The 24,249-nt window shown below is 36.3% G+C and overlaps 1 protein-coding gene across 11 annotated transcripts in view; it reads right to left on the bottom strand.

The window, feature by feature from the left end:
• PPHLN1 (periphilin 1) overlaps positions 1-24,249 on the bottom strand; it is a 62,038-nt gene that overhangs the window by 7,776 nt on the left and 30,013 nt on the right. For 8 of the 11 annotated variants that reach the window (XM_077783479.2, XM_077783480.2, XM_085569448.1 and 5 more), the window contains 2 exons: positions 21,449-21,568; positions 20,396-20,536 (listed from right to left, as the gene is read on the bottom strand). In XM_077783479.2, the coding sequence (XP_077639605.1) occupies positions 20,396-20,536; positions 21,449-21,568 (261 nt within the window). Of the gene's footprint in view, positions 1-18,795; positions 20,311-20,395; positions 20,537-21,448; positions 21,569-24,249 lie in introns of those variants that run through there. The other 3 variants (XM_085569453.1, XM_085569454.1, XM_085569455.1) reach the window with 1 other exon arrangement.

Raw genomic sequence — 24,249 nt, 5'->3', positions numbered from 1 at the left:
TATGTACACAGCCCACCATCAGTGCCTGTGAGTCAGCACTCATCTTCAGAGATGCCTGCTCTCAGCTCCTCATCCAAAGGCCAAAGCCCCCCATGGCTCAGTTAACACAGGGGAAGGAGCTTGGGTTGTAGCTCAGAAACCACGTTAAATAGCCTGCAACCTTTAGATACTAACTCACTTTGAGAGGACCCAACATGCCCAGCAATCGCCATTTTACATCTGTGAGCACAAGTACAGCACCAGTCTGGAAGCCATACCGTGTCCATTCCAGACACTCCATGAGCAAACTGCCAGAAATTTCCCTCACTTCAATGATGCCCCAGCCCCCCCCTACACCAGACAGAGATAACAGCTTTTGTTTCCTCACCCAAGCTATGATAGCTGGTTTGGTATAGCCCTCTGGTGGTATAAACCAGCTTCTTATTTCCCCTCTTCAGCAGATCTAAAATAAGTCTGACAAACCAGTCTTCTATTAACCAAGCCATGTCTATGGCAGCTTTCTCTAGCATGGGTGAGACAGACTATGAGGTATAATTTTTCTTCTACTCCTAACTAAAAACAGTACTGAATACTGAATTGTTTTGTAATGCAGTCCTAACTCTAAACTGATTGAACATGCAGTCAAATTTGCATTTTAACTGTGCATATAAGCTTAAGCAAATTGGGAAACTAAAAAACATTGAATTGCCACTATCACAGCTTTTTCTTTACCAATGGCATATTTTAAAAGGAATTATTACCTCTCCCCAAATCTCTTCTTTTTAATTTATTTATGTGTTATCTTGGATTTTTTTTCAACCATGTAAATTAGATTTCATTGATTTACCCAAAATTTCCTCTGCCAAACTACAATAAATTAATCCTCTACTAAAAGAGTACACAAAAATTTTCATCACTGCAGTGGCAATGTAATTGTATTGTTATGTTTATGAGAACAAAATATAAGTTTATAGCCCCACAGTGCAAAGAATGCTCTGAACTGTCATTAAACCACTTGCAGACAATTTTCATGATCAGGACATTTAAAACTGATTTTCAATTAAGAAATAGTTCATCTTGATTTTCTATGGTTACAAAAAACTAAATTAACATAGAACAAATTCAATGCTTGCTTATGATAGTATACAGTTTACAATGACATACAATTTTAAACTATAAAATATCAAGTAGTGTACTCTATTCCTTTCTTAAAAATACACTAACAATTTGGCCCTGTATCTATGTAGTATTCTCTGCACCCATTAATCCATGTGATTATAGACCAATTAGATACTTGTTGAAACGCAAACTGGGGGAAACAAGTTATTTAATCTATTTTGTAATAATGAACAATTTCATGTCAATTTGCTTCTTACTGAAGATATGCAAATTATTAAAGCTATTTATACTTAAATGCAATTCTGCTTCCCTTTCGAATTAAACTTTCAAGTTCCTTTTTAGGAACTGCAACAGATTTAATAAACTTTCAGAAATAAAGCCCACCATTTTTGGCACCTAAATATCCGACTGAAAAATCTCCTGGAAGCCCCTTGTGTGGAAGAGATGCTGATAGAGCCCTCACTTTAAAAGAGACAGGAATTCAGATTTGAACTCCACTTTGTCCTCAAGGACCAGTATTGGCAACACGTGGGGGCACAGCAGGTGAGAAATCGCAGCAGGAGAGGGTGCTGGGAGCCACAGTGTTTCTGTTCAGCTGCTTTGCAGCACTTCACTTCTAGGTCACAGCATCACTCATCCCTTTGACCAAACGAATCTGATAGATGACACGCAGTCTGAAACAATGCCACCACAAGGCTTCCTTCCCCTTCATTTAAAAGCAGAATTCTACTATGAAAAGTGCTCTGTAAAACTGAGGGGTGGGTGTCTTTGCCAACAATGACCAATTCTGCTGAGTTTATAAATACATTTTCAAGGCTGAAAATCTTCAAGAGTTGGCCTGGGTCCTGAGACAGAACCCTGGTCTTTTACATGCACTGGGAGAAAACACGTGGGCAGAATTATTTGCCTGTGTGAATCCATTACCTCCAGTTTAAGCTCAAGACACATCTAGACACCGCTTTGCTTCGTTCATACGGTGCCCCTCCTGACCCCTGTGCAATTACAGAGAAGCCAGGGGGTCTGCAGGGAGTGGAGCTGCTCAGGAGAGCCTGCAGCTGGCTCCAGCATCCCCGGCTGCCCGCGGCTCCTGCAGCGCAGCGCGCAGCCCCTCGCTGCAATCGGACCTGCAATCATCTCTGCAGGAGCCCGCACGCCGCCTCAACTCCCTTCTTTTTCCCTTCACCATCCAAACAAAAGTTACACCTTTTTGTGCCTTTGCTCAGTGCTTATAGAGCAATCTAAAAGTGAACATACAACATTAGTATGACACTGTTGAGGAGACCTAAAGAATAATGTAATGAAAAAGCAATAAAAAGTGAAGTCCCTCAGCAAGTGCAGTACCTGTTTACAGCTGCAGTTACCAAGGACAGATCTGTACAGCAAGGTTGTTATAATTCAGAACAAACATAGCAAAAGTTGGTACTATTTAGAAAACAGAGTTTTAATTTATGAAAACTTAGGAATTACAAATAGTTACTCATTGCTTTAAAACTACTACACAAAAGTTTTCAACAATAAGCAATAATTTATTTTAAATATATTGCTAGGAAATCCATGTGTTTACTTTGCTATTTTTTTAATACTGTGGTGGAGGACTTGACACAAATGTTTAAATGAACAAGAACTGGTACACAACAGAAATGTACATGATGATACGCTTCATTTAATGTTACATTTTGGCAAGAACAAGTGTATTATTACTCCTTCAAGAAATGTCTTGCTTAGTCAAGCAGAAGTAGCTCCCATGTGGGAGAGCAAGTACTATTATGTTACATGGTTTTACTGGAGATTATTCTTTACTAAACCAATCAGACCACATAATAACAGCATTTTAACACCAACTACAGGCCCTTGGAGACCAGTTTGTGTGTGGCCTAGATTTCATAGGCTTCTTTACAACAGATGTGTTGGATGAGGGTAGAGTTACTTCATAGATTAACTTGTGTGTTCCTTAAGTAAAACAGCAGTACAAGTTTAAATTCTGCCTCTTCTTATAGAAAGTGTGTGCCTTGTGCAAGGAGACAATAAATATGAGATCAAAAAACACATTGCAATTATAATTGATCAGTTTCTAAATCTCACTGGAAGTACTGATGATCTCTTGAAGATGTGTCAAAGACATCTTTGCAGCTCATGTATAAGAATACCCAGCTGTATGTTTAAGAATGCCAAGTTACAAACAATTGTGCAGCCAAGTCCAAAAGTTGTAAAAGGGTGACTATTTATAAATTTCTCTTCATCCTATAAAATTATGCAAACATAGAAACTGTATTTTTTGTAGGCTCATAAATGAAAACAAAATCCTCAAAATTCTCCTCTGCAACAGATGCTAGGAAACTTCCATTAGTTGAAATACACCAGTTCAGGATTAAACAGGAAATAATCAGCTTTATGCCAAAGGAAGGGCCTCACCCTACAACTTTTTATTTATAAAATATTGAATTGTTGGAAAGCCACTTCCTAAATCTGATCCACAGTAAAGTTATTGCTCCATCCAAAACAGGAAGGGTGAAGTTTATCTGCAAAAGACTCTACGTTAATTGTCTTGTTAAAAATGCTTTAAATAATTTTCAGTTACATCCACTGACCATAAAGGAAAGTGATATTCATTTAAACTTCAGCAGAATAGGCTGTATATTAACAGGAACAATAAAATGATAAACCAATCTTTCTTGTCATAAAACCAGACAAATATTTCGTATGAAATGTACAGTAGTTCAAAATCCACACAGCTTGATTGTGTTGAAGTCAAGATCAAAAATTATGCATTTGATTTTACCCAAAACTGACTTGTGACGACTTAGTTTTCCCTCAGTAAAAGTCATCCCCCTTTCAGTTTCAACAAATATCCTCAGCTACAAATATTCTCAGATTCACAATATTCTGCATTAAGTAGGCTCATTTTTGTTAATGGGCAAGACAGGATTTTATCCTGAGGTGTGAATTACCTGTATTTTCTCCAATTGCACAACAAAAATAAGCAGTAATAAAAATAAAAATAATTTAAAAAAACCTTTATTTCCAATTAAGAGCAACTCTGAGCAGATTAGTAGCACATTTAACTGGCAGCAGCTTTGCTAATACAAATTCAAAGCTGGTGAATCTATGAGTTTAAGAACCAGTCCTTACAAGAGATTTCCTCCCCATCACTATATAAAGAGTAACTTTAATTTTTTATTTAATGGTTAAAAAAATGCTAAAGCAAGTATGAAATCACATGCCAAAGGGTATGCAATATGCAGCATAAAGAAAATACTACACAAAACAAGTAAACTACTGTGTGTAATGGACAGCTTCTCTGAAGAGAAAAGCAACAGCTGCAAGAAAAAAAACCATTACTTTGATTACCAACATTTTATGGCTTAGTTTATGTTAAACCTTACTGCTTCTGAAGGTTTAGAATTACTTCACACATTATATTAGCCTCACAAATCAATTTTATTAGTGACTCAATAATGAATCAAATTTTTCCAAGTCCAAGTCACTGTCCTGCCTTTACCCTTGAAATAGTCACTCATAATTTACTTTAAGTACTCATTTCAAATCTAAAACAAAATAAAAATGTAAATTATTTTGGAATATTTCGCTAATATTTTCTTAGCTTGTGGATAGATATATATTTGCACATGCAGCTGTGTCAGCTGAAAAGGCTATTCCCCCATCCCAGCTGTCGGCATCCTTATGCCAGAAACCATCACCCCCCTTGTTTATGTGAGCCAGTAATATACAGGACTACTCCTAAAATGAATTCTTAGGCAAAACCAGTCTGATTAGGTCACATGCTAGGACATCAGTTGGGTTGCAGGGAGGAATCACCTATCCTGGGTGAGAAAGTAATGTGCAGCTATGGATGACATCTAAAGAGGACGTTTATCTATAGGCTTACACTAGTGTGTCCACCTTGAGCTCATCTGGAAACACTCAAAGAACTTCCACCTAATCCAGACAGACAAAGCACACAGGATCTGTTTTTAAATGTTTGCATACCTTAGTATGTAATTCCAGTCAAAAACAAAATATGTACAGAAACAGACAGTGAAGCTGGCACAATGGCTGGGACTGGAGTAGGTCAGAGAACCTGTATGATGAAGCCTCATTTCTTATTGTAAATATGTTCATTCCTTCTGTGTTTTTAGCATTCAACACACAAACTCTCTCCTTCTAAATCTGTTTCCACAATTCTAGTTATTTGCACATCAATTTGGAAGCAGAAATCTGATCCAAAATTGGTAAAAAACAGAAAGCATGTCTCTTCCTAAAGAGAAAGCCACAAGGAGTAGAGATTGGTTTTTATGGTTAGTAAATTATATGTCTTAGGGCAGCTATTACCAACTATGGTTCCAAGGGAATGTAGTATGAGTTCTGCATTTACTGAGTGGATGTACCACTGACCATATTCCATAATACTTGGAATTAATTATTCAATAAATTTGGCTTACAGTCAAAAGTAATACTGAAGAATCACAGCGATTAGCTGGTTCAAAAGAGCTTGGAAATCACTCATCTTTTTCATTGTGAAAAACAAGCCCATTTTGTACTTAAAAACATCTTCTAACGACACTGGCTCTCTACAGTCTTTTTTCAAGTTTTCCTTAATGAGATAGTTATGCAACACTGCAGCATTTCAGCACAAGAACTTTTACCTATCAAACTCATTCAAGGAATGTCTGCCTATTCAATCCAGTGTCATGGAACATTTTCCAAAAGTTGTCTGATGGGGTGGGTGAATTGACAAAGGACAGACTGGAAGCAAACTTGGCAAGATACACAAACACACTCGTGACTTTTTGAAGTGCTTGCTTGTCTTTGGATTCTGGCATACATTGAAAAGCTTTGATTCTTTTTGAGTCTAGCTTCAATCTGTCATAAAAAAAGAGAAGCAACTGGGATCATCAAAAACTGTTCTGTGCTGGGGTTTCTTTTTGAGAGCTTTAGCTCTGTATTCTTCTGACAGCTTAGAGCAACTTTCTGTGATGCCTGACACCTACAAATTTTGGTAGCAGCATGATGCAACAAATCCACCAAGTCAAAAAGTAACACAGATATTTCCAATACTCAGGAGATAAAACTCAGAATCACATAATCATTAAGGATGACCTTTAAGATTGAGTCCAGCTGTAAACATAACACTGCCAAGTGCACCACTAAACCTTGTTCCCAAGTGCCACATCTACACATCTTTCAAATACCACCACAGCTAGTGATTCCACTACTCTATTGGGCACCCTGTTCAAATGTTTGACAACTGTTCTGGTGAATTCTTCCTAATATCAAACCCAAACGTCCCCTTTGGGCCCCTGATGCAACTTGGGGCCATTTCCTCTTGTCCTGTCACTTGCTACCTGCAAGAAGAGACTGATCTCCACATGGCTACAATCTCCTTTCAGGCAGTTATAGAGTGATAAGGCCCACCCTGAGGCTCCTTTTCTCCAGGATTAACACCCCCAACTCTCTCAGCTGCTCCTCATAAGAATTGAGTTTCAGCCCCTTTACCAGCTGTGCTGCCCTTCTCCAGACAAGCTCCAGCTCCTCACTGTACTTCTTGTAGTGAGGGGCCCAGAACCAGACACAGAATTTGCCTCACCAGTGCCCAGTACAGGAGGACAATCACTGCCCTGGTCCTGCCACACACTCAAATGCTGACACAAGGATAGACTCAGTCTTCTTGGATTTACTTCATGAAATATCCTATTTACTCAAACTATAAACCAAGAAGAGGCTGATTATGGTAACAGCATTTGTTTACTAGTAACAACAGTAAAGCATCATGTAAATTAACAAGTTAATGAAAAAAAAATAGCTAGAACAACTAGCAGGTACCCTCAAACTCCATCACCTTCCTGCAGGTTACAGATTTGTTGAGTATCACCAGCAGCATTATGAATTATGGTTACTTCAGAGATACAGCAAACTCTGCCACTGGCCAATAATCCAATAATAGAACTTCACTTTAGTAAATCACACAGACAACTGAAGGTACAGAGGACTTGTTTAACTAAACACTTAATCAAGTTTCAAATTACCACCACCAAGTTATGATTTGAAGGGATCCCCAAATAATTAGAAAATCTGTCAGAAATCTGCAAAAATACTTACTTTGCCATTTTAACCTTACCTTTAGATAGACACAGGGTATATATAGTGTGAGAACTCACTTTACAGTGACACCAAACTAAGTAATTTCAAGTCAAACAGCTAAAAATGTGGGAAAGAGTAAGGTAATAAGGAGGTAATACAAAAAAATATCTAATCTAGATAATGAAACTGGAAACCACTGAACTACAAATGAAAATATTCACTGAATAAAATGTACTCTTACAACATAAACTTTTTATGCCTAATCTCTAAACAGAATATAGCTGATGCTGATAAAGTCTACTGATGCCAGATTGATACAGTGTGTTTTGGATGAGAACAGCATGGAAAGAGAGCAGTAAAGTCTCTTTTGATAAGCAGAACTAAACAGTTTACTGCCTAAGATAACAACAGGTTGCTAAAGGTCAAACACTTTAATGCAATAGCCAAAAGAAACAGTACCATACCATTTACCTTTGAACCCTACATCATACAAAATTACCATGTGTTCTCAAAGATGCAGAATACACAGACATTATTCATATAAACATATCCTGAAAAGTCAGGCATTCCTTCCTCCACACGGCCTTCCAGAACTTACAAAAGACAAACACCCCCTCAATAACACCAAAAAAACCTCCCACAAACAACTAAAAAAACCCAACTAAACACAAACAAACAAAACCAAGACCGAAACAAAAACTGAACAGCTCATGCTAATAAAGACTGAACTATACTGTCTGGAATCAGAATTAAATTAGGAAAAAATATTGAATTATTTAGAACAGAGCAAGCCAAATTAAATAAAAAAAAACAACAATGAAAATGAATGAGGCTTTCACACTTAAATTATAAAATCCAGTGGGCTTGTTGTTCCTTCAAATCACATAAATTTATATAAACATTGCAAACTTTCTATTTTTAAATCAGCTGGTAAGGCATTTTGGTATTTCAAGGATAAGCACAGACAAAGAACTGATTTACATACTAAACAATTATTTAATGTATTTATGTATTTAAGAGTACTGTGGACTGTGTAAAATAATAACAGCAACTGTTCAAGGGAAAAAAAAGCTTTAATGTAGTATGTAATACAGCAGCTTTAAGGAATACAGGAAAAAACTATTTGCTTACCAGTTACATCTACCTGCTGAGTGATATATAGTGAAATTAACTGCAAACATACCAATGGAAATTTCTATCCTTACATTCATAAAACCTTACCTGACACCAGACACTGAATATTCATACTCGGGTAACATGCTAAATGTTCTTTCCTCTTTTAAAATCTTAGTTGATCCACAACAGACAATACCAAGCTCAGTACTTTATTCCCAACAGACCTCTGCATATCTCAATATAACTCCTCAGCAATATGCACATATGTTTTGTTAGGAATACTTCGAACAACCTTTACAGTAGGTTGAGATGAGTAGTAGATGAGATACTTCTCTTTGGGATCACTGCTCTGGCTGCTTACTGTGACACGAGTAACACCTACACACATTAAAAAGCTTCAGAGCCAGCTCAATATAATGATACATGCTTTTCTGGGTAGCAAAAAGTCCATCCTACTTAAAGTAGAAAGGAACACTCCTGAAGTACAGGGTTTTTTAGTAACTTTTCTGGGTCATGAGACACCAGATAATCACATGCTTATCTCTGCTTCTGATTTTCGCAAAAACATAGTTGCAAGAAATCTCCTTCCATACCGACATAAGAAAAAGGAAAACTGTACAGTGAGCTGTAGTAATGCCCAAGAGTAAATTTGACACTATGAAAAGCATTAAAAAAAAGTTGTCAGGGCATTTTTGAGTTATGGCTAGACCTACACTTGGGTAAGCAGATTAATAATTTAATTAAAAACTCATTTTTACATTAAGTTACATTACATTTACATCCTAGTCGATGATGAATACAGTAAACTGAACCAAACAGAACAACAGCAGTGGATAGCATGTTTATCAATTTTTTTAGTAAGCAATTCCAGGTACTTGATGCAGGAACACTGCATTTCCTGCCTTACAATTGTAGCTTCCTGCAGACGCCTCAAGGGCATCCAGAGAGGAAGACACCAAGCTGGAAGCACCTGACTGCTTCCCACTAGTTTCTGGCACCAGAAATAGCAGCGGGTTTTCTTGCATGATGTACTGTCTCCGCCCTCCAGCCAGGGAGAAACTCCACTGCATTTGCCCATGGGCTTTAGAGCTTCTGTGGAATAAATTCCCATCTCCACCCATGTTCCCCATCTCATTCCTTCCCCCACCCTCTTGGCTGCAGTTCCTGATCTTGGCAAAAATCTCACTTCTTTTTTTTCAACTGCGAGTCCAGTCCTACCCTTGTTCATTGCTTCCCACACTCAGTTACTAACCCTACCTCTCCTGTCACCATAAATCCTTTCATCTCTTCCAGATATCCACCCTCCAATTCCAAGGTCACCTCAATCCTCAGCTAGAAATAATTCCAAGAATTTAGAGGCCAGATTGTTTCACAATAAATCCAAGTATGACTCCAACAGGCCAGGTGAAAGGGGCTGTTCCAAAGATATTTAATGATGCACTAGTGCTTCCAAGTGAGGTAATTCTCAAAAATATGTAGAACCTCACTGTCAATGTTAGAAGATGGTGAGGTGTCTTAAAGAAGATGACAGCTCTAGTCATGGCAGCTTTAGAAACTGAACAAAAACTTCTCCAAGTTTTATCTTCCCTATGATAAGAATAAGCAGTTACAGTGAAAATACCACCAAAGACTACAGCTTCCTATAGATTTCTGCCTGATGATTAAATGACTGTGTCTAAAGCAGTACTTTCAGGATACTGAATGTCCAGAGACAGTAGTGGCTTGACTAGCAGCACAGGGTGGCTACTCTCTTGTGGCAGCAGGCACGTTTAAGGAAGCACACTGTGCTTAAGAGATCTAGTTAAGTAAGTGTCTGCAAACCCTTCTTTCTTTTTCTTGACCTCATTCATGGTCAAGCCCCACAAAGACTACTGTGCCAGCACAGGGAACAGTATAATACAGGGATTAAATTCCTCAAACTATGGTTGCCACCAAACTCTTTGTACTGTGCAGCTGAAGTCTGCAGTGCTACAGGTTGGTTTTGACTGCAGCACTTGCTTAAGGGGTTTATTGATATATAATGGGGTGCAATCATAATATAGTCTCCACTGGAACTAGTACAGTTTCTGTTACTGCCTATTTTCATAACACCTGTAACAACTGATCATCTTGGTTTATGCCTAAATTGAATTTAGTTGAAATCAGGCAATAGAGTCAAAAGATACACAGCACAGATACTGAGATTGCTTAAGATAGTTTCTCCAGGAAGCCAAGTGAAGAAACATAATAAAATGGGCAAATTTCCAGCTGGAGATGATCACTGAAAAGCTTGTGTCAGCATATCCTAATCTATTTATGATTTTGTGTTTAAAAATGCTTAAGTGGATATTTTTTTTAATTTAGGGAGCATGTGACCAAAAAAGTTAATACATAAATTATTTACTATACAAAGAGAGAGAGAGAACTGCTTGTGAGGTGTGTAGTTGTGGTCAAATAAGTACACACAGTAACCATATAAGTAGAACATTTCATGCTGTAATGAAACCAAGTATATATGCTATCTGGAGTAAGGAGAAGGGGAAAGATTGCTAACAAACAAATTAGACCTTGGAAAAACAGTATCAAACCCATCAATTACAGGTTATTAGTGTCATTCAGAGCAGTACTTGAAGTTCAGTAGTGCAGAAAATTAATGTATGAACACTACTTCTCAAGAAGCAGTGAAGAACCAGGAACGGTAAAAAACCCGGATGGTTAAAAACCAGAAACAATACATGACCCACTCAATTTTGTCAGTATTCACTTTCTGTGTTTTTTTCAAGTCAGGCTGACTTGACTTAGCCTTTCCAATTCAAAGTAGAAAGGTAAAACAGGCACAACAAACTTTTTCCTGTGGGGAATCTTGGTCCTTGTTTTTATGCTATTCTTTTTTTTAAGCATGCCATTGTGATATCCATACAAGGGTATTTCCAGACAACCGCTGAAGACTCAAGTCACCACACCAATGCAAATAAGAGTCAAACAAAACACAGGAAAGTAATCTTTTGTGGGTCAGCAATAAATGGTAATGTATATTAGTCATTTATACCCCAAGATAAAAATCTAATGTTTTCATAATCTTAACTTAAAGAAGCAGCACATGCATAAGCATCTTATGCAACTATAGATTTTTTTCCCCCACATAATTTAGTAAATTAAACTGTAGAAAAGTTTCCAAATCTGATGCCTTTTAAAACTATGATATTACCATGTATTTTAAAGGTCATAGAAAACAAAAAGGCATCATTTACGCATCTTTAAAACATATTGAATTTAACCTACTCAATGGAACAACTGCCAAAAGAAAGAGGACATCGGGCTAGGCGAGACACTGAGATACAGCACATAAATTTACGAATAAGGTGACAAACACAGCTTGTCAGCAAATGTGTTTGGTCACAGATGACCCTATATTTATACATGAGTCATTGTTGTACATAAACCAAATTACAAATGGGTTAGAGGATTAAACTACAAGCACCAGGAAAGCTGTCACCTACAAAACAAGCTTCTGTTGCATAAAGAACAGTCTGTAAAAGACACACAAAACCCCATAAAACTGTAGATTCACACTTCACATTTCCTTACCTAGGTTTTGTGTGTGATACTCTTCTGTTGCTGTCTGTTTCAACCTCCTGAGGCCTGAAAGTACTTGTCAGTGCAGGAGAAATGGAAACTAGATTCCATGTCAAACATCAGCTCCTTCCTGTCACCTACCCTTCTGCCACTACCATTCATTTGCCACTTTCCATGGATTTTTACATGTTTGCTCAGTTACCACTGTCCCATCATCACATATGGTTTTATGAAACTTTTCCTCATGACACTGTGCTCTGTGTGCCCTATCTATCTATCTATCTATCTATCTATATATATATATATATTGTTTTAAAAACCACTTGGACTCCTGCAACCTCTCTAAGTCTTTCAGAAGATCAATGCTCAGACTGCATCAGGAATACTGATAGAACTAATACATAATCAGTGTTTGGAGGGTAGAGATGCTACACGGTAGTTCTTTGAGCTTGGGCTATTTCTGGGGGTGTTTAAATTTCTGGATCTAATTACTAGGTGTACAGGACTGATTCTGTTCTTATTCTGCTTCAATCCAAGAAGTAGCAAGTTTCCCTAGTTACAATGCTGAAGAGACAGTAGGTTGTAAGAATAAAAAACATTAAAAATTAATCCTCAGTGCATTGAGCCTACTAAGAGATAATTTTATCTTTAATCCTTAAAAAAACATCACTGCTAGCCGACTTCTTAAATCCACCAATGCCCTTCTGTTAAAGCAAGAATAGGCTGGAGACCAAGTTGGAGGGAAGGATCTATCCTCTGAATTAAATCCAAGTTATAAAAACCAACAAGAAAAGCCCACCATCAAGCCTCCCCCCCACCCCGCCCAATAAAACAACCCCAAGAAAAAAACTCAAACAAATTAAAAAAACCCAGCCCACAAAAACAATAACCCTCACTCCCACATAAACTACTGCCTTTGTCAAGCCTCAGACAATTCATTTCTGGTTTTATCCTTCATCATTTCCAGGAGGTTTGCCAGTGTCAATTCTGCTTATCCTTCCAAGCATCTCAACTTTTGACAGTTTCTTCAGTAGGCAATTTCTCAAAATTAATTCCTAATTGCATATCAAGGCCCACACGTTTTTAGTGAGTTTCTTCTCTTCCTAACACCTTTTCCAATCCTGTTGACACTCATCATCTCTTGAAACTATTCTTTCTTCTTTCCAGCCCACTCACTATTATAGTTTCCAAGTCTTTCATCCTGTTTTTGCTCTTTGGGTTTCTCACCACAGAACCAGAAATTTTAAGTCAAACAATCACTACCAGCTTTTGATTGAAAAAATGCTATTTAATGAATAAGTCCTTAGATTATCACTTTATCTGACCAAGAAGTCGATCTTGTCTTTCAGATTTGAACAACCTTTTTCCACATTTCTTTTGGTTTCAACCAAGTCCAGCAATTTAATCAAGTATCTAATCACTAGCCCTCTCCCATTTAAGTCTTCTAGAGATCTGCCACGAAATTCTAACACCTGTAAACAATGCTATTTAAGAATGTCTGTAAGCAAACAATCCTCTGAGATCTTGCAGTCTGCAGGCTGCTTGATAAGGTAATGAAGTGCCACTACATCAAAAACACTACATTTGTCAATGGGTTGAATAGCCAGCATTTGGCAACTTCAAAATAATGTGATCAGCACAGGCTTAGAACTGTTTACATGAAAAAAACATAAGGCAAACGTGATCTTCAATAAATAGTGGTGAAAGCTAAAGGTGAGTTACATTTAATTCAATCCCCTCCAAGAAACACCCCACTGTTACTGGATAAATGCATATATTTCTGGTATTAAATTCTCTTAAAAGTATTTCCCTATGAGCACTGCATATTAAATAACTCACTTTTTAGCAGCTTTCCAATGAAAAAAGCTGCTGGCAAAAATCTGAAATGTGGTAATATAATTCCTTATTAAACCATACCTTCAGGTGCTGAGCAAAATGAGTTGCACTGCTTTTGCATATGCAGCAGTTTGTAATTACGAACACAGCAGTGCACACCAAATAATCCATTAATGTCCATAGAAAGGGAATAAAACACAGCTGAAGAAACGGAAAGTGCAGGACTACAATTTCTAAAGCATGGTGGCCCAAACACAAGAAAAGAAAAACAGCTGAAGTTTTCATGTCCTTTCACAAGTATCCTGCTTTAAATAAATGTATTCATAAGAAGAATAAAAGATACAATGTATTTTATATTTTATATTCTCCATGAAATATATTCTCCGTGAAAACATGAATTTCTAAATAGGTCATATTTGCAAAATTGAAAAACCCCAGCACAAAAAACCAAACAAATAAACAAAAAAAAAAAAAAAAAAACCAAAAAAACCCACCACAAAACAAAAAAAAAACACCTTAAGGCAAGCATGAAATACAGAGATCATATAAGAATTACAATGTGACTGCTTTGATTTTGTAATGGTAAAAAGGAAGTCTAGAATAAATACTAAAAGATAGAAAAATTAGGAGGTCAGAATTAATATGAAATGTGTCTAGGAATATGTAGAAAGAAATGAATCACTTGACTTTTAAGGAGAGGGATACTGATACAAGGAAACTAATAACCATGTAGGCAGATGATATAATTAAGTAAAAGACTTATCATAAATTTTTCTGAGAAGCTTAAGGCAAAATAACAAAACCGGACACAAATGTTTTCCTAATTAGGAAAAAATAAATTAACACACTTAATTACAACTTATATTTATAAGCTCAGAGGAGGCATGATACGTATTACTACGCTACCAACCAAATTAGACTGAGGAAGATGAGTCCATCGTCAAGGCCTTGTCACTGTGTATTAAGCACAGAAGGTTTGAAGGGCAACAGCAGAGCTAGGAAGGAGTGATAATCTACAGCTTCCCCATCTTTACTCTCATCTTTACTCTTGTCTGGTCTACTCCTGTCAGAAACAAAGCATGTCTGACCTCATCCACAACCAGAAATAATCCTTTAATGAGTTTTTCGCTACTGTTCCAGTTCCTTCAGCTTCACTTAACTCACCTAACTCACCTACTTCTTAACTGATATTTTAATTAGGGATTTTTTTAACCTAGATAATTTTGCCTGAAATGAGCAACAGCACAAGCAGATCAACAAGGAAACGGGAACCAGTTTCCCTGGCTCAGCTGAAGTGAGTTTTTCAAAAGAAAAGGTACATCCAAGGCCAGCTCTGACATCCTCCTTCATCCCTTCCTGGATTTCCATTACTCCAATTTATTAATATACTTATTTTAATAAAACTCCTAGAACTTACAACACTTAATCTGTCACATCCAAGCCTTACAAAACTTTTCTAATGCGCTTACCATGAGCTTATCCCTAGCCAAGATACAGAAAATACTTCATGTTTACATCCTCTTTCATCTTTATACTGTTAAAGAACTGTAAAACAGTTTTGCTTGAAGCAAAACAGAAATAGCAAAGGACACAGGAGGAGTTGGGGGCAGTGAGGAAAGCATACAGTAAACTCCCATACACTACACAAACTGTAGCTATTTTATTATGACAGAAATACCTGTATAATTTTAGTCATGTTTTGTTGATACTAAAACCAAAAATTTTAACAAAGTCCTTTCAGTGTAAAATATCACTCTGTGAGAAGTCAGTCTTCTCTCAAGAGCAGCATCTCTAGCGAACAGAGTCCCATTAACAAGTGTTAAGTACACACAAAGACAATTCAGCTATTGTTATATAGATCCTACTAGAACAAGAACTATGACAAAGAAGGGGAACAAGAAACAGTTCTTCTCAAACTACACAGACACCTTGTAACTGCTAAGACCTGTTATTCTTACTTAATTGTTACTTCTAGGTCAGAGATGTCAGTAATTTACCTAAAAACGAAAAGGAGTTAGCAGATCTGGAAACAGAATTTGGGCAGCTTGGACCTAGCCACACCCCATTTTTCCCTCTTTCTATGTACCATAGCTATGAAGTTTCAAACACAAGCTTTAGAAAGATCTGATTTTCAGCCTCTTCCAGCAACAAAGCAGTCCCATTAGGGTAACAGCTCATTAATACTATTGAGGACTCTTAACAAGCAATATTAATTTAGGATGTCAGCTAAAGAACAAATTAAACTAAATGTTTAAACATTAAAAAATATCGTTCTGCTGAACATTTAAAAACATTGGTGAACTGAAAGCATACAGTCAGCCAGTGATTCCATTAAGAATAAGAAAGCGTTTATGAAATGTATTATTTCCTGTACTTAATTAATTCCTTACATGCCAGAAATCTGTGGTATTAGCCAAACTGAGACAGAAACTCAGAGGTTTGATTTTTTTGACAGGATAAAGGAGGGTACTTGGTAAAATTATCATTTGGTAAAATTTGTCTTCAGAAAAGAATAGATTTTCAGAGGTAGTACATGTCACTCCAACTTGAATATGCAACATGTAAGAAAAGTGGACACATAATAATGGACTAATTAACACAGTGTTACAGACTTGATGTCTAGACAAGATAAGACATTTCAAGAATCCCTGCTACCTGTGCTCATGAAGGAAGAACAAAGAGATAGCCTTTTGTGCAACACTGATGTTGAATAGCTCCAATTATGAACTTAACACCAGGGACACATTTGTCATCGCTTCCAAAAAAAACCACCACACTTCAGCACATTACATGTTAAAAGCATAAGCTGATGCTTAACTATATAAAACCAGAAACTAAACAACTCCAAAATATTACCTTAATGTGCGCCATTAAATGCAAAGATATTTAAAAAGTGCATGAAATTGTTACATTAGCAAACTATAGACATTCATTGAACCTGACATGCAAATGCAAAATTCACTACTATGCTGTTTACAAGCAACCAGACCAATCTTTTAAGCATCTGTTTAATGGGTTTCTACCTTATCATGCTCAGGCAAATGCTCAGACAACATTTAACACCTTATTTCAAAATTGTAAAAGCAAAGAAAAGAGGGAAATGCATAGTCAAAGAACTAAGGAAATGCCTAACGTCAAAAAAACCCCAACCAAACAACCAAAAAACATCCCAACCCAGAAAGCTAATTATCTCAGCATTCTATTAAAAAAAACCAAACAACTCTACTAAGCTTTTTATTATGGACAGAACATTAAAAAACACATAATGGGATATATTAAAATACGAGACACACACATTAATGCTGCACAATTTCCACTCCATGCAGAAAAACAAAGATTGAAAAGACTCTGCACCTGGATCGAAGGGAACCATTTCCACAGTACTTGCCACGCAAAAGTGCAGAAAAAACCCCTACTCTTCCAATCATGAAGTGTCAGAGCCAGAGGTTTCTAGGAAATCAACCCTTCCCAGAGAGCAGCAGAGCCCACTCCCAGTGGAGCAGGTCCCAAAAGCAGGGGACCACACCAAGGAGCTGAGAATCTACAGTTCAAGAATGAAGACAGAAAGCTGTCAAGAAGAGTGAGCAGAAACCGTGTGCTTGATGGAAAGAAACCATGTTCTGGAACGTGACAGCAGCTGGGCTCAAGACAAAGAGCTCAAGACATTGGAAGAGGCTACCCAGGGATACAGCAGAGCCTCCTTCACCACAAATATGCAGGGCTCAGGTTAGCAGAGCCCTGAATGACCTGATCTAAGGCCCTGTTTTGAGGAGATCAGCTGCGCTAAGTCCTATGCAACCTAGGTGTTTCCACAAGAATGTTACTATGCCTGCTGTTTCAAAGATGAGACAAAATTGTCATGATCTGCAGTCCCAGTTCAGAAATGTTTTCAAGCATCTGTGCATCTGTAACCATATCCCTCCTTTCCAAGTAATATTGGCACACTTCGAATGAAATATACACTTCAAGGTTTTTCTAGTTTGGGAGCAATGCAGATAATTCTTGGCTCTGTTTAATCAGTGTCTGGATTTTTCCAAGCCTTTATCCATGAGCAGAACTTCTAGTTTCTTCTCTTTGTGTCAGCTTCAGTTAACATTTGTAAAGCTATTGCAAACTCCTATATAGTGACTATCTTTTAGACTCCTAAAAGATAATCACTATCTAGCAAAAAGCAACTAGCCCTTGGTTTGACACATTTTGCCCTGTCATCATCAGCACACAAAGAATTTAAGTTTTTCTTCAAATGACATGATTTTACATGAATGTTTGCAGTAAGTCCCCCATCAAATAAATAATATACTCCTATTTTTTTGATGAGCCAGGGTGATCATTTACAATCACGCTTCATTTAAAATTCTGAAACTGGCAATTGTGTTATTGTAGCTTAGAGAAAAGGCAGAGGCAACTTCACAAAAGAGTGATATGAGCGATACGCAAGCTACTGCGATGAAATAATTTAAAACAGAACACCTGTATGAATATTTCATTAAATTGCTCAAGGGATATTTTTGATTGTTTTTCTTAAGAGAAAAAACAGACTATATCACAAGCTGCCACCTCCCTCCTGCCCAGGGCATCAGACTGCCTGTTTCTCTGCTGCACAGCAATGGATTTGCTCATTGCAACACCATGCATGTTCCATCAGCACAGTTTTTTGCCTCTGGGTTTTCCCAGAGGAAATAGTACCATCCTATGAAGTAGATATTTGGAAAATTTTGCTCATTTTCCAGGTTAGAGCTTTGGAGACAAATGGATATGGAGAGGGCAAAGCAAAGAATGCTTTATCAGGAGTCTGGAACAGACAAGAAATACTTGGCAATCAGGTTGAGAATAAATATGAACCAAAATAACACATCATTAGATCTGGTGCTCTGAGAGAAATAAACATTTAGGAGACAGAAGCAGAAGTAGTTCAATGGGTCAAACCTCACTTTCTCAAACATTAGCTGAGCCCTTACCAATCCTTTAACACATAGCCAGTGGCACATGCCCTGACTTCATTTCTTACTTATTTTAAATAACTTAATAGCTGTTCAGTGCATACTGAAAAACAGCCTCTTGAAAATCATACTTTGCAGAAGGATTACAGCTTCACCATTCTTGCAGCATAAGTCTTTGCAATAAGCATTTTATTTTAGTAATCCTCACACAAAATTACATTCCAGAAATACTACATTAAACACTTAAATTAAATTTAACTGAAAAGAAGTCCATGGAAACAAATAATTTTTCTGCTATTATTTGAGTCTTCAAAACAAACAATCAGAAATAAACTATGAAAAAGCTTTCTTATAAATATACAAGCTTACAGTTCCCTTTATAGATTTAAATGTTAAGCTAAATTTACTTTCAGATGCTGAGAACTCAAAATAAACAGAATAGCATACAAATTACTACAGACTGATTTTATACATAATAGAAAGATTCACAGTATTTTATTATGATGACTTATTATATTCATTATGATTATGAAAATCATAAGGTTTGTCACAACAATTTTTTTAAAAATCCAGAAAATTTAATTAATGATCCAGAAGTTAATTTTTTATTAACTATTTATTTATTTGAAAAATACATAGATCAATTTCCAGTCCTAATTTTTAATGATTAATAAATATCCTGTCTAATTCTTAACAAATTCACAGTACCTGGTTTATAAGAAAATAACAATCTTGTTCAGTTCAGTAAAACACTTCTAGCATCATTCTAGAATCTTATTTAAATTCTGCAGAAGCTGACATCTTCAATATTCAAATCAACAACAGGAGAAACTGGTTGTGCAAAATTTAAACCTAAGTTATTCCTCAGGCCTTTCTGAACTAAGTTCCTAAAAGTATTTCATTTTATGGAACATAATCTAGGTATCTCTAAAATTAAGTGCAAACTCTACCAAACACAGTAACATTAGATCATATGGAAAACAATATTTGGGTTTTATGACCTAATTTTCATCCATTTTCACTACAACCCTGTCTTTAGGGTCTAGAAAAATTTAACCATAGATTCACCAGCATGAGACTAATTAATTACAATAGCTATTTTTAAAAAAATTTGTTCCTAGGCTGTGTATTTTTTTTCAGTTTGTCATTTTTTAAAAGTCCTAAGTTTATGCATCTGGTCCTAGCTCTTTTAGGCCATTTGTGACCCTGTGATCAGACACAGGGATAAACCAACTGCACCATGGCTCTCATAGCTACAGCACATTCTGGTAAAATTCCATCCCAGCCAGACCCCACTAATATGGAAAGCTGTGTCCACCATGAACATGATTAGGGAAAGTTAATATTAAGAGAAGGAAAAGAAACCAAACCAAACCAAAACAAAAAACAAACAAACAAACAAACAAAAAAACCAAACCAAAAACCAAAACCAATAGAGTAAATAGCTGGTTTTCAAGTGTCAATATAAAGGAATAGTGTTGCAGCTCAGGAAATGCTTCACAGGCAACTGAACAAAGGCCACTAGAATTAAGAGGCAGTCATTGTCTTAGCTTGCACAACAGCAGTTGTAAGCTGTAGAAAACTGATTAATTTCCATGTGCAGATAAATGCCATGGTTCTTCGGGATTAAACTGTTGGAGATGATACCATATCATCTTGAAAAATCAAATTATATTCATATTACACTCTAAGGAGGAGGAAAAAATAAATCAAGGTAATTTTAGCAGAGCAAACCATTACTGTATTAGTGACAAAATGCCAAGAGGACTCACCTGTTCAATCTCCTTTGTCTTAGCTGCAATTGCTTTTGAACGACCCAGAAGCTGGCTGTCCTCATATAATTCCATGCTGTCTGTTAGATTTGCCTCTATTTCCTCTGTTTGCTCAATGTATAATGGAGCTGAAGATCCAGCCTTAAAAAAAAAAACAAACCAACAATAAATTCAGCTTTTGGAGAAAAATAACAATTGCAGTGTGAGCCCAAAAGCCCAAACACAGTCATCAGAGATACGAGTTTGCTCATCAAGACTACTACTTAAGTATTATTGCTACAATCTTAACAGATACAGAAGTACAGATTTTAAACATGTAGAAAACATGACATGATAAAACTGTGACACAGCCTCAATTGTGTGAAATACATTTTCCACTAACATAGCAAAACCCAAAAAAGACATCTTATCCAAGAGCAGTAGAACAAATGATTGAGAAGGGCTATAATGTCACTTCAATATGGCCAGGAGTGGAAAGCAAGAAGGGGTGAAAACAAAAGGGAATAAACTGGCAAATAATTAACATTGATTAATAATGAAATAAGGATTCTGTGGAAAATAAAAAATATACCCACTGCAGCAACAAGGTAAGCTGGCACAGCTTGAAACAGAACTCAACAAACCAGAGCTTCTCTCCTTAAGCCTTATGTTTCACATGTACACTCATGTTTTGACTTGGAAGTCCTCTCCTAATTTTAAGGAGTTCAGTAGGCATACAGACCTACACTACTACAAGAGCTCCTTGCAGAACACTTGGGAGAGCTGAAACTTTATTTTGCCAGTTGCAGCTCAACATCAATTATAAAATTATAGTATATATTTATATAAATATAGTATAAATTATACTAACAAAACATACTGTGGCTTTGTGTATTTCTTCAAAATAAATATATTGCAAGGTTTTAGTCTCCCTCTCACTCCCCTTCAGCAAGTATTTAATAGCATAGGAGAAAAATTCAATATTAAGTTACAAAATGTTTATGAAGAGTACAGAAAAACAAGAGCCTATTGTTGTAACACTTTGAGATAAGTGGATTAATAATCCTATCTTACATCATACTCTGTTATTTCAGGTAAATTGCTCTCCTCGGCCTTCTCTGACTTTTCAGCTGCCCACTTGCTTGCAGCTTCTGCAAGTTCCTTTTCTGATAGTCTGTTGCTCTTCTCCAAGGCCTGTACAAAAACATTATAGTCAATGTTGAACATGAAACATATGGCAAAAATCTTCAAAATTAAAATAAACAGTTATTCCAATCCCTAAAATATTTTAAAATAGGAAATAAAAAAGTTGAAATTATTTCATTTGCTGTCAAATTTAAAAAGAAAAGAGAAAGTGAGTGGGGAGATATAAGATAATACAGAAACAAGAGAGGAGAAAAAAAGATTAAATCAATGAAGGTCAGTGGACTGCTACAAAACCACTATACTTTCCCAATAAGGTTTATTAAATTCACAGGTCAGAGATAACAGAAACATTTTCCGAGACCTGATGGGCACTGAAAGAAGTCAGATACAAGAGTGGAGTGAACTATGTGATTTTCAGGCATAAAGGGTTGTAAAAAAATTTTAAATAAACTGTTAAATATGAGGTAAGGTATAAAATCTGAGCTAAATTGGGACAAAAAAACATTATCCAAACTTTAGGTGATCAGAGCTGGTTCCATTAAAATCCACTCTTTTTTATTTGTGGGAATGCTAATCATTTATAATAGAGTCAGTCATGGCTTTACATTCTTTTAAATCTACTTTTTCAAATTGAAATTCTCACATAAATAATGTTTAAAAATTGATTTCTCTCTAAGAATACTAGTTCCCTTTTACTATCAGAGCAGCAAACAGACAATGACAAATATCAGTTTGGGAATAGCTAGCATTATAAATCCTGTTACCACTATGTGGATATTTAGTTTAAATAAACTATATGTATAGAAGCACCCAAAGAATCTATATCACTCTAGCATTAAAAATTATAACACTAAGATGAGTATCTGAAGAAGAGATACAAAAATTCTACTACCTGAAAAAGGCTGTAACAATTTCTACCCAATGGCTGTTCCATCTTAGCAAATACACAGATCAAAAAAAGCAAACAAACAAAAAACCCAAATGAAAGAAACCACCTCTCACCATTAGTTCAGTCTAAGTTACATAAGTCCTCTGTCCTTACATCTTTTGTTCTTACCTCAAGCAAAGCATTATCTAAATACCCCTGTACTGTAGTATAGCATAAATACACAATTCACAGAACCCTTCCACAGCATTCTGTGTCATAAAGACACCACCTATATCTGAATCCAAAAGAGAACTGCAACACAATGTTCTAATAGGAATCCTTGTTTTCTAGAACTGCAAATTACAGAATTACAACCAGTGAAATCAGGAGGTAAAAAAGTTCAATATGCAGGGATATGAAGAGGGCTCTTAAAAGAAAGGAGTAACATAATTAATAGAAAATCTCACATAGCCTGCTATATTTCAACAAGCCATAAAAGAAAGTAACTAATATCTTTCAGAATACAAAAAAAAAAAAAAATCTGTTTCATTTAAACTCACTAAATTTAATTCTAAAGGTTGAATGTTGATAAATATGTATTAAATCCTGAGTGAATTTTATGGAATAAAATAATGGTATTTGCACAGGTACACTTCAGCTGAAGTGACAGAACAAGGTATTTCTCAGCTGAAAATAGCAGCAGCTACTTAGGCTGAAAACTTGCAAGAAACAACCAACCTAATAGATCTTACAAGAAAAAATAAACTGCTTCCCCCTCGCCCTCAAAAAAACAGAAGCCTCTCTTTTTTTGTATTTTTTTAATCTCATCAATAACAGAAAAGCAAAAGCCTGTCACTTTGCTCAGCAGCTGTCCCTGTCTCACACATCCACCTTCTGCTCTATGTTGGAAACAGCCTCCAAGGCTTACAGTCCATAGAGCTAATAAAGAAAAACACAAAAGATTTCATACCATAGTCAAACAAGTGGCTAAGATCAGGTAACATCAACAGGTATTAATTCACATGCATGAATATGCAAAAAATAATTACAGATAAAAATATCTTTTTAGATTTGCAAATAGATATTACAGTGAAAAGAGGTATTGCTATGGAAATATATACCTTTGTAAGAATTTCAAAGCTAAATTATAACTTAGAGCATTGAAAACTATCTCCTTTAATCACTAATATATAGCATATAACTAATTTCTCATGCCTTGATAAGTTGTAAGACTCTGGCTCTGGAGATGTTCATGTTTTGCCAAGACTGCTTCTGTCACTACTTCTGAGTCAGTGAAGAACTTAGGCAACTTAACTGTTCAGTGCCAAGAGGCTGATTCCAAAAGGCTGCACTGACACAGGGCAGTTACATTATAAGCAGAAGAGAAATGTCTATAAACAGTCATGGAACAGTCACTTCCGCAGCTGATGCATACCCAATAAATACTTATGCTGTCTGGGGAAACAACTTCCATCAAACAAAGTTTCATTCTATGTAGCCTATCTATGTAGATATCAAGTGGATATCCACCGCCAGCAGATATTGCAAACTGGTGGCAAAAAACCAATACAGGTTGATCAGACCTGACTGAAGAAGAAAGCAGAACACTTATAGAACACGGACTTCAAGCTCAAACAAGAGGCAGAGATTTTGCAATGCCTCCTTATTCTTAAAGGTGTGTATTAAGTAAGGATTTGATACTAAGCTGCAGTGTGCTGAGTCTATAAACAAAACAAGTGAACTAATTATAAAGTATATGTTATGATCCAAATCAATGTAACTTGTGCATAATAGCTTTTATCTCATTTTCTCTATTTACATCACTGAAAATACATAACTTGCCTCCCCCCTTAAGGACAAT

Source organism: Lonchura striata, chromosome 1A, assembly GCF_050655825.1.
Source record: "Lonchura striata isolate lonStrDom1 chromosome 1A, ASM5065582v1, whole genome shotgun sequence".
In the NCBI taxonomy this organism is placed as follows: Eukaryota; Metazoa; Chordata; class Aves; order Passeriformes; family Estrildidae; genus Lonchura; species Lonchura striata.
The sequence above is the reverse complement of the archived record's forward strand: the minus strand, read 5'-3'. Positions and strand labels throughout refer to the sequence as shown.